Raw genomic sequence first — 12,067 nt, forward strand, 5'->3', positions numbered from 1 at the left:
ACGCGACCTTCACTTACTCGAGGGCGTTCAATTTTATTTTTGTTTTGAATAATGCCGTTTTGCGCAAGCTAAAGTGACAAAAATCGTTTATAAAGTTTAGTGCGCCCAGTGCTTTTTCCCTTTCACTTTTTGCTATCTCTGGTCCCTATTTGTAAATTAAATAAGTACACTTTTAGATATTGTCTAGGATAAGCTTGGCTTTAGCTAGAGCATACGGTTATAAAATTTAATTTTAATTTCTCTTGTAAATTAAAAACCTATTTATTGACAATAACAATATACATAATGGATATATACAGATGATTACTATAACTAGCTTATATCTAAAATAGGCCCTTGAGGCATTGTACCAAGATTTCTCTTGTTAGTTAATTGTTGGAATATTTTCTTTCCCTCTCACATTGTCCCAATATAGCCCTCCGTTGCCATAATTTTAATAATACGCTTTTAACTAAATGATTAAAGTATTGCTAATAGTAGGGGGAGTGTAAGATGCTAATATAATTGACAACATTTCATTTATATAAAACCTGAAATGTTACATATGATTTGGAAGTATTTGCTTCCTGAATACTGCAATATATTAATATAAATTTAATATCGCTTATTACGAAAAATACAAAAGAATAATAAAAATGTTGTGATTTTACCAATTCTACGGCACAACAAGTGAAGTGCCATTCATCACGAAAAAAAAAAATTTTGCTGTAAATTTTCAACAATTAGTTTTCAACAATTAGTTTTGTAAATTTTCAACAAAATCATTTAAATAAAGTTGATGAATGATTTGCCGTGGTTTGATCGTGAAACCACATTGGTGGCCCCGAATGACGATCACTTGAAGCACCATACCAAGGGCCTTTATATTGTATTACGCCACGGAGTTAAAACCTTTGACATCGGAAGTCAGTTAAGTCAACGGAAAAACGGTTACGGTTACGATAGACCGATTGCAATTGACACCAGCATACTTAGCTTGAGTTAGAACGGAAACTCAAAAAATCTTTTTTCATCAAACCCATACGTGTGAGGTATCTATGGATAGGTCTTTAAAAATGATATTGAGGTTTCTAATATCATTTTTTTCTAAACTGAATAGTCTGCGCGAGAGACACTTCCAAAGTGGTAAAATGTGTGCCCCCCCCCCCCGTAACTTCTAAAATAACAGAATAAAAAATCTAAAAAAAATATATTATATAAATTGCCATGCAAACTTCCACCGAAAATTGGTTTGAACGAGATCTAGTAAGTAGTTTTTTTAATACGTCATAAATGGTACGGAACCCTTCATGGGCGAGTCAGACTCGCACCTGGCCGCTTTTTTTTTCAATTTTGTTTACATAGTATCTAAGTATTTTTGAGGTATATTTTTTCTTCACAAACTTTGGACCCTAATGAAGTAAGTAGTGATTTTTAATATTACTGAATATGATATTGTACCTACTAATGGATCTGTGAGCTGTAGACCTCGCGAGCCGAACTTAAATCTGAGTAAATGTATGGCTCTGTCATTTTGCAAAACTAAAAAAAAACTAAAAACTGAATAGACTTAAAAGTATAATATTTATTATATATAGTTATGGTTAATATACAAGAAGAAGATACATTTATATCTGAAAATTTAATCATCAATCCGGCTGTCAATAATGATATAATAATTCAGCCTACATCCGTCCCTATACCGGGCACAGGCCAGGGGGCCTACCGCGAAAACCGAAATTCGCAAATAGCGGGGATCTTTCTCTTTTACTCTCACTAAGTCGTAGTTAGAGTGATAGAGAAAAAAGCCCGCAATTGACGAACTTCGATTTTCGCGGTTATAGCCCTGACATCATGCGCGAGAGGGCTTGGTCTTAAAGTTCCCCCGCTAGCCCAATGCGGGCTTGAGGCAAACGAGCAGACGGATCACTTGATGGTAAGCGATACCGCCGCCCATGGACACCCGCAACCCGGCATTTAAGATGAGAGTACGCTCTTTTCTTGAAGGTTTAAAGGTCATATCGGTCCGGATACTTCACAATCTTCACATACACTCTTAAATTTCTTCACCTATGTTTTCAAATGTTTTCAAATTTACCTCGATTGATCATAAATTACGCAACTAGCCATGTCAATCTTGCCGTTCATTGTTGAGAAAAAAAATTGTAAATTACTACCTACGTTTAAATTATACACAAGAGGATTTATGTAACTAAGATATGTATTTCACAAAAACAAAAGTTATAACAAAACATATCTGAAACTAACAATGCATAATAATTAAACTTAAAATACCCTTAATGATGATGATGTTTAGGAACTATGTGGTGGGTGCTGTGTTTTACTTCCGCGTGAAAACTGAAAAACAGAAATATTTTTTTACTATATTGTCATCATCGCACTATTTGATCATCATTTAACAATTTGCAAATAGTTTTTAAATTTCTTTTGCGATGATCATACGCACATTGAACAATAACACGTAGTACATAATTACCCCGATATTTAAATGGATCAAAAGTCAATTGAACAAATATCTTACCCAGTCTTTTTGTCACTGTGGTAGTGCACGTCCCTGACGGAGCCGTCGGGCTCGTGCAGGCTGTAGAAGCCCTTGAGAACGTCGCCGTCGCGGTGCTCGTGCTGCGTCTTGTGGTCGCTCGTGTGCTTGTCCTCCACCTCGTACTTGAACTCGTACTTCGGATGCGACTGTAACATTTTTCATTCTCAGTATACAAGTTAAATAGAAGAAGGCACTGGAACAGATGTATGTTTTTTGGGGCTTACGTAGTAGTCGACGTGCTTCTCGTGACCGTGGTTATCCTTGATGATGACCACCTCCGCATGACCGTCGTGCTTGGAGATGTGCTGCGACGAGTGCGCGTGCTCATGCCCGTGCTGAGCGATCACCAACCCCACCAGAGCAGCTAGACCCAAAATCTGTAATGTTGAAATCTTGATTTAGTATCCAAATTTTGTAATCCAAAGTAAAAATTCAAAGCAATTTTCGGATACCTTGCAATACATTTTAAAATTATTGTATTAATTCGTTGTATTCGAACAAAGGACAGTTGTAAACTGATAAGTTTTCAAAACTACCACTTCTTTTATATTTTAACTCGCAGATTGCAAATCGAGCGGTATCCATAAAAGAGTAAGTAATTTATTGTAATGACATATTCGTAATTAAGATACTGCCCAAACTCGAGTGCAAAATTTCGTAAAAAAATTGTTGACAACTCTCAAACTCCTTTTAACGTTGTACTAAACAGAGCCCCTAGTGTAAATTTATTCGATTGCGAAACGTGACGTACGCTTTTGCGTTAAGTCTCATCACGGGAATAACTCCCCAAAAGTAAAAAAAAAAATTGTGTTACACTGAAAGAAATGTTTGCATAACTGTAACAAAATTTTGGTTACTGTTTACACAAAAATTGGGACTTGCGAACTATGTGTTATATGTTACAAAACCGTGTTTGGCTATCAGTGTTCAGGTACTGGGTATACACTACAAAATAAGTTTGTAAATTTATGCAAAGTTTATTTTCTTATAACCGTAGTTTAGTTATTTAGTAAAGTTACAAAACCAGTTCGGCTATCTATTTTTTTCAGTGTACCCACGCCGAAAATCTTAAAAAATCATCGTACGAAAATTTTCACAAGTTAATCCGTTGAAAATGAAATAAAGAATACTTAAAATGATGCTACAATGTAAAACCAATTGATATACATATGAAACAAACTGTATCCTTCTTCTAAAGAGTTCCATTTTTATATGTTATATATACAGTATGTAAATTAACTAAAACCATTTACTCAAACCCGTTAATATTGAGGTCATACTGAGCAATTTTATTATGGGGCCAACTTCGAAATCGCGAAAAAATTATTGACTCTCCCATAGAAAATTGCAACGCCAGAGCAGACAAAATGAACGAAGTAGCCTTATTTTATTTCGTGACTTCAGGGTTGGTCCCATAGTAAAAGTTACTCAGTATGATCTAAACACTAACGGTTTTGAGTAAGTGGTTTTAGTTAATTTACATACTGTATATTTTTAATAATTCCAGTACATTCCAAATACATAAGTAGCAGCTCTCGTAAACTATACCTACTTATTAATCGTTTGTCAATACAGTCGTGCAGTTTTTTACTAAACAGTATTAATTGATCGCGACAATGAACTTGTAATAATAATTTTGTAAACGAACGTTTGCAACACATACCGCAGTTTTACGAGTACGCTCACAGAGCAAATGTTTTGCGAAACTGTACACAACAATGCCTGCATTGGGTTGTGGCTTAATTTTAATTACTAATAAATAATATGCATATCGATAATATCATGTCTTCGGTAATATAAAAGAACAGTTTTCTTTGCTACACGTATCAGTTAACAGTCAAACCTCATTGGACTAACTACAACAGAACAATGTTCTTTAAGGTGGGCGATACCAGAATAATAGTTCTACAATTGATGAAAACAATGCGTGAAGTTACTGTTAGCTTTCAATTTAAATATACCATAGAAAGTTAATTCTAAAAATAATTTTAGGTTGTGAGTCTTCTGGCTTTAGCCGCGGTGGTGGTCGCTCAATACGGTCATGAGCACGCTCACTCATCGCAGCACATCTCCAAGCACGACGGACACCCGCAAGTGGTCACCATCCACGACCACCATGGACATGAGAAGCACGTCGACTATTACGTGAGTGGCTTATTCTGACTTTTTATTTTTATTTTTGTAAAAATAAAAAGAACCGTTTGACCTAATCTCACCGGATGGATCGGCTCTTAAGCCGAATGTGGTCCAGGATGGAGCATGCTTATCTAAAAAATCTTTGATACCTAAAAGGTCTCTTCACTCTCGATTTGAAAAGATTTAAGTTATAGTGGGCTGGGAATAGATAAGTAAGAAGCGAGTTCCACACCTTAGCCATTAGCATAACAAAGCTGGAAGCAAAGCGTTGGGTGCTAATCAGTGCCAGAGTAACAACGTAAGGATGGAACGCAATTCCGCGCCTAGACCCTTGCTAGCAAAACGGAGATAGGGGCATTAGCTCCTGTAAACCCATCGCATACTCTCCAAAATGTATCCTGTAAAATACCGATAAAGAAGCAACTTTTGTACGGTGCTAAAGGCTCTATGATTTTGACTCGACCAGATCTGTATCTCCAATAACATTTTTAGCGCGTCTGTCGATTAAATCTAAAAATATGTTCGTATGTTTTTATACAATTTCAATGACTAACCATTTTTTCGTATGGCTTAGACTCATCCCAAATACGAGTTCGAGTACAAAGTGGATGACCATCACACGGGCGACCACAAGACCCAGCAAGAGCACCGCGACGGCGACGTTGTCAAGGGCTTCTACAGCCTGCATGAGCCTGATGGTTCCATCAGACACGTCCACTACCACGGCGACAAGCACACTGGGTAACCAAAATTCTTTTTACACCACTTCCCAAAAACGGAATCGAAAATGTTCACCTACCGTAAATTTTATGTTTTATAACAACGTACTTACCTTGTAAATATGTTATACAGTCAGCATCAAAAGTAGCGGATGAAATAACGCGCCAAAAGTATCTGATATTCCGGATAACTTTTCCAAATATAGATAATTTTTAAAAATTCGCATTCAAAATTACATCTTTTACAGTCTTAGTTGTTCTATATTAAATACATCACTTTTTGTTAAGCTGTTACAGAATGGTAGATAGATACTTATGAAGCGTTATTTGATTGATGCTGACTGTACTTATTCATGTTTCCTTGTGCAATAATTCAATATAATAAATCCATTTTTAATGCTACTTGTAAATACATTTCTAACCGAGTAATGCAACAAAAATGTCTGATGATGTTTCAGTTTCCATGCCGATGTCAAACACAGCACCCATCACATCGTTCCGGAGCATCACCACCATCACTAAATGAACGAATTATTCGAAGCTTAAAAAATAATGTTGATCTATTCTTAATCTTCTTGCGTAAGTTGTTTTATGTATTTGTTATTTTTTGTAAATAAAAGTATACGAATAACGTATTGATTTTTTAATCATTTATTAACTTATATCTTTAATAAAAATATTCTATTTATTGACAATAACAATATACATAATGGATATATACAGATGATTACTATAACTAGCTTATATCTAAAATAGGCCCTTGAGGCATTGTACCAAGGATGCTGGCGGCATTTCCTCGTTGTATCGCAATACTGATACGTTGTGCTAGGAAGCCGCCAGCTCTTCGGTCACCAGTTACGTCAACCAGACGTTTCGCGATTTCTCCAAAAAACTTGTGCGCGCTGGGACCCCATGGACCTAGAGTTTCAACGCCAAAAGGTACAAAATGGTACTCTCTACCGAGGCTCTTATATTATCATTATCCATATATCTTTAATTGAAAATCATCATTATCATCACGGGGCCTTTGGGTAATCCAATCTTTGATGAAAGCATCTTCCGTCTTCTTTCTCTCCTGTCGATCTTGTGCCCGATTCATCCAGTCCCGACCTCCGTGTCGTTAGATGTCGTCCACCCAGCGCTGCGGTGGTCTAGGTACCGATCCCTCTACATTCTGCTCTGGGCATTCAAGGATTCGCCTTGTCCAGCGACTCTTATCCATTCTCGCCGCAATGAAAATATCATATTGATCTGAAACTCAAATTTAGAGAGGGTGGGAAATAGTAGGAAGTCGTCAGCTGCATGGTTTTTTTAATTAAATTTTCATGAAAAAGACGAAGTTCAAGATGGTAAACACGTTAGGGACTTTAAAAACTTGCAAAAAGTAAGGGAGAGTGAGGGAATCTGGAACGGCGGGTAATTAGAAACGGTGTGATGATAGTACTTTTAACTCCACAAAAATATTTTGAGTATGTTTAATACAAACAAAAAGAGACCTCAATGTGGCTAAATGACTGTCAGATTCAGACGCTACGCACATGTGGCCACGATTAATCGAACAACATATTTTCAACTTTTGTTATAATTTGGAGTGTATAATCAGGTTTGTTAAAAAATACAATCACGAGGGACAGCCATTTTACATACTGATTAAAAGTCCAATATTTTTTAACTTTGCAAATAATTTGGTAAATAAGAACAGCAACGTTTTTAAACAAGAAAAAATTGTTTTTTATATGAAATAGATAAGCACCACACCCTACATACAACATAAGACAAGGACATAAGTACATGTACCGGCATTTTGAACTTTCCGTCATCGCGTTGAAACAGTATCATGTTTTGTAATAATATTACGCATTTCAAGAATATTCGCTAGATGCACGACTAGTGCTGGCCTCATATTGTCGGCTGTTCTACGTTAATGAAATAAAATGTTTTTTATTCCAGAAATAATATTCCATGGGTATTTACAATAAAATTAAGCTATTTAAACTAAGGTCTACAATTAATAATACAACTAAAATAACTAAACAAGACAGTTATAATAGGCCTAGGAGCAGTACCAGTAGCAGCACCCCGACTTCATGGATTTTAAATATTATGGAGTAAAATTAGATCCAACGGCTGCCGCTAGAATTAATGTTTGACATTCCATAAGATTCCATGTGTTTGTGACAATCACCGCCGCTTCTCCCTCCACTGACTACGAACCTTCCCAATAGATGTCAGATGATATCAGATGTCAGTGCCTTGCGTTGAGTTGTTTTACAGAGAAATAACACAATTTGAAGAAATTTCAGGATGGACAGAATAGATTAGTAGTAGATATTTAGAATTTCAAAATGTTTATTAATTTGCCTAATCATTGAAATTCATGAAATCTTTCTTTCATATTTTAATTTACTTACTCACCTTTTAATTTCGTTTAAATAGTACCTAAGTATTTTAAAGAAGTTTTTTGGTTCCCTATTTCCTCTTCACAAACTTTGAGCCTATATAAAGTAGTGATTTTTTAATATTACTAAATTTGATATTGTACTAGACTGCCCTCTTAATGAAGAATGTAGTAATCGACAAAATTTCGATTTTGACTTTTTATGGAAAAAAAAATCGGTGAAGATATATTTATATATATTTAAAATGGCTGTAACCCAGAATTTTAGTTACTAAAAATGCAGTATTTGTTCAAAAAACGCTTAAGACACAAAAATGAAATGCAGCATTTACTTCATACTAAAGTAAAATGCAGTATATTGTTGTTTACTGCATGTTGAAACAACGTAATGAAATGTATGTACCACGCTAAACTAAGCTGAAAAACAGCAAGTGCTTTTGCTGTTTTTTACCTTAAGTTAGCCATAGGCTCGGCTGGTCGCTTGCGTCGAAACTGCAGGTAAAACTAGCAAATCACTCTGTGATTATCACTGATCGGAGAGGTCCTACCTAATTAAAAAATGATATGAAAGTGCCTAATGTTTCCTGCTGCATTTCATCCATAAATATTAATTATACTAAAATAATTTTACTAATATGAAATACAGTTGTATATGTAACCAAGATATAAATGCTAATACTGCATTCATAGATAATATGTATTTTTAGCATTCGTCTGTATACCAATATACAAGTATACTATACTGCAGTACTCGACATTAAAACCAAATTTTTGCACAGATTGTAATCAATAACTAAACAATACGGCGGAAAGTACAAATTCAAGTTTTTATAAAAATATTAATATTATAATTTTAGCTACTTCAGTTAATAAATTCACAAAAAATCCTTTATTCACCTTTTTCTCGAAACTTCGTATTTACAATTATTGCATTTTTCATTACGAGGGCAGAAAGTGGCTCCGTGAGCTGTAGACCTCGCAAGACTGAGTAATGTATAACCCCGTAATTTTGAAAAAAAAAACTATAAACTGAATGGACTAAAAATAATAATGACATAATAATTCAGCTTTTATAGTCCAAATCACAGGCCTGGCCTCATGCGCGAGAGGGCTTGAGCTAAAAATTTCCCCGCTAGCCCAATGCGGATTTGAGATTTCATATACACCTTTCAATTTCTTCACGTATGTTTTTAAATTTTCGCAAATTTACCTTTGATTTGAATTGATCATTGATTATGAACTATGCACTTCGCTTCCTACTTTTTAAGCGGCAAAGTCAATTTTGACACGCATTTTTGAGAATAAAAAGGTGCTAAACAGGTTTAATTGATAAAGAAGAGGGTTTATGGAACTAAGATATGTATTTCACAAAAACAAAAGTTATAACACAACATGTCTGAGACTAACAATGCATAATAATTAAACTTAAGGTACCCTTAATGATGATGATGTTTAGGAACTATGTGATGGGTGCTGTGTTTTACTTCCGCGTGAAAACTGAAAAACAGAAATATTTTTTTTATAATATTGTCATGATGATGATCATCAAATAGTACACTATTATATTTCGTTCGTTGCATTCTTCAGATATAACATTTACCAGGTAGTCCTTTAAACCTACAGGCGACTTTTTCGAGTGAAACGACTCATATAATAGTGATCGAACTTCGCTCGAGAAGTTCGTTTGATCATCTATTATAGGTAGATCATCACATAAAAATTTGCAAATCGGTTTTTAATTTCTTTTGCGATGATCATACGCCCATAGAACAACAACACGTAGTATATCATTACCCCGATTTTAAATGGATCAGAAGTAAACTTAACAAACATCTTACCCAGTCTTTTTGTCACTGTGGTAGTGCACGTCCCTGATGGAGCCGTCGGGCTCGTGCAGGCTGTAGAAGCCCTTGAGGATGTCGCCGTCGCGGTGCTCGTGCTGCGTCTTGTGGTCGCCCGTGTGCTTGTCCTCCACCTCGTACTTGAACTCGTACTTGGGATGCGTCTGTAACATTTTTCATTCTCAGTATACAAGTTAAATAGAAGAAGGCACTGGAACAGATGTATGCTTTTTGGGACTTACGTAGTAGTCAACGTGCTTCTCGTGACCGTGGTGGTCCTTGATGATGACCGCCTCCGCGTGTCCATCGTGCTTGGAGATGTGCTGCGAAGAATGCGCATGCTCATGCCCGTGCTGAGCGGTCACCGACCCCACCAGAGCAGCGAGACACAAAATCTGTAATGTTGACATTTTGGTTTAGTATCCAAATTTTGAGGTCCAGAGTTTATTGAACGCACTAGTTAAATTTGTAAAGCAACTTTTAGATACCTTGCAATACATTTTAAAATTATCGTATTAATTCGTTATACTCGAATAAAGAACTGTTGTGAACTGATACATTTTCAAAACCAACTAGTTCTTTTATATTTTAACTCACGGATTGCAAATCGAACGATGTCCATTAAAGAGTAAGTAATTTATTATCACGACATACTCGTAATTAAGATACTGCCCAAACTCAGCAGGTACGCGAGATAAAAATTTCAGAAAAACCTCTTTTTGTATTTATTTATTGATTATTATTATCATAACACAGTACAGAGCTTATAACTAGACATGTCCCTGCAAAACTGTATTTACAGTTTGACTGCATGTAGGAGTCCCTACAACACATATATTTTTAGTACGAATTTTAAGTTATTATTAAATCTAAACACTTAAGTGGCACTTCCACATGTACAATTGTCATTCAAGTTTGCAGTAGGTACAGTTCTGTTTTAAGGCGCTTTTGAATTTTTTCTTATTTGGCTCATGCTGAATGTTCTCGGGTATTCTACTATTCAAGAGATACGGGAGTCTTTTCCATAATTAGGGTTCTGACACTATGTAGTTATAATAATAAGACGTTATGAAGAAACCAGTGAGATTAGTTTTAAGAAAATTACGGGAAGAAATAGGACAACCACGGTACCTCGAAATATTAACCGAGTAAAATCGATTTATAAGGCTTTAACGTCCGTTAGAGTGGCAGCGCATACATTAAAAATATCAAAGTGGTCTTTCGGGAAAAAGAACTATCTAGGTCTAAAGAATATGAGGAACAAACTGTTTCTAGATACATAGAGACCAAGAGGAATGTGTCAAAAGAGAGCCGAATAATTTATAAAACTAAACTGAACAAAGCACTGAACGATTTATTGACGATTGTTGAATAGAACCCATGTTCCGGAGAACCCCACTGATGTTCATGAATGAAGGCAATATTTCCATAAATCCATTCTTTAATTTCCATTCATTCATATAAATGTGTCTACGATTTTTTTTCCAAAAACGAAAATTTTGTATGGCCAAAGGAGTGGCTGTAAAATCGTGAAAAGCCGTAATGCGACGGGTCCTGAACAATCTAAGAAAAAAATATCTAAACATTTAATTAATCATGTTACCGTTGTCAAACAAAATTATTAATTTTAATGTTTACCGTATATTACATACTTTGAAAATAAACTTGTCTCTTTATTTCCGAGAGACCCCAATATTAGAGGGTGTAGTTACCTAAATTAATTAGGGACATAATAAATACAATATAACAAAAAAAGTTAAAAAAAACACTGTTTCAATAACAGCCGCACAATATCGATAGTTAAATTACAAACGCGTTGCCGCCGATAGTTAAGTTCCCTGATAAGTTTTGCTGTTTCCAGTCACCAATCAATGCTATAACCTCGCGGCTAACGCTATTTTAACCTCCGAGCTGTACGTATTCTACCGGCCGGTGAGGAGAGTGTTACACTGAGTCGGAGAGATGACAACTCTCGAAAATGAAATGAAACTAAATTCAACTTTGTCTATTCAGGAATTTCAAGACGTAGCATGCGCAAGGCAACCTCCTCTGTTACCAAATAGATGGTAATCATATTTTTTTTCTATGATAAATATTTAAGTTGAGTTTACTTATTCAGAAACGTTGACAACCGTATGGTATTTTTAACATTCGCGCTTGTTAGAGAAACCCAAAAGCGAATAGAGGTTTGATGAGTAAGGTGGCAATTTTTTAGAATAAACTGTACCTACTGAGTAAAAAGTAATGGTTTGTCAAAAATGTCATTCAATTCTGTACTAAACAGCTATTAATTAATCGCGACATTGTACTTGTAATAATATTTATGTAAACGAAAGTTTTCAACACACGCCGCCGTTTTACGAGTACGCTCGCAGAGCAAATGTTTTGCGAAACTTTACACAACAATGCCTGCGTTGGGTTGTGGCTTAAT

At 35.5% G+C, this 12,067-nt stretch overlaps 2 protein-coding genes across 2 annotated transcripts; one reads left to right on the plus strand and one right to left on the minus strand.

The window, feature by feature from the left end:
- Nucleotides 1-1,371: 1,371 nt before the first annotated feature.
- LOC133519495 (histidine-rich glycoprotein-like) lies at nucleotides 1,372-12,061 on the minus strand. The gene is made up of 7 exons (XM_061853500.1): nucleotides 9,879-12,061; nucleotides 9,634-9,800; nucleotides 9,242-9,292; nucleotides 5,280-5,415; nucleotides 2,767-2,919; nucleotides 2,522-2,700; nucleotides 1,372-2,337 (listed from the first exon to the last, which is right to left on the minus strand). Exons 1-7 carry the CDS (start codon nucleotides 10,044-10,046, stop codon nucleotides 2,277-2,279), a joined length of 915 nt encoding a protein of 304 aa, XP_061709484.1. The 5' UTR covers nucleotides 10,047-12,061; the 3' UTR covers nucleotides 1,372-2,276.
- LOC133519958 (cuticle protein 19-like) lies at nucleotides 4,332-6,032 on the plus strand. Its single transcript, XM_061854171.1, has 4 exons — nucleotides 4,332-4,423; nucleotides 4,535-4,687; nucleotides 5,253-5,419; nucleotides 5,856-6,032. Exons 1-4 carry the CDS (start codon nucleotides 4,412-4,414, stop codon nucleotides 5,917-5,919), a joined length of 396 nt encoding a protein of 131 aa, XP_061710155.1. The 5' UTR covers nucleotides 4,332-4,411; the 3' UTR covers nucleotides 5,920-6,032.
- Nucleotides 12,062-12,067: the final 6 nt, after the last annotated feature.

The sequence above is a fragment of the Cydia pomonella genome, chromosome 7, assembly GCF_033807575.1.
Source record: "Cydia pomonella isolate Wapato2018A chromosome 7, ilCydPomo1, whole genome shotgun sequence".
NCBI lineage: Eukaryota > Metazoa > Arthropoda > Insecta > Lepidoptera > Tortricidae > Cydia > Cydia pomonella.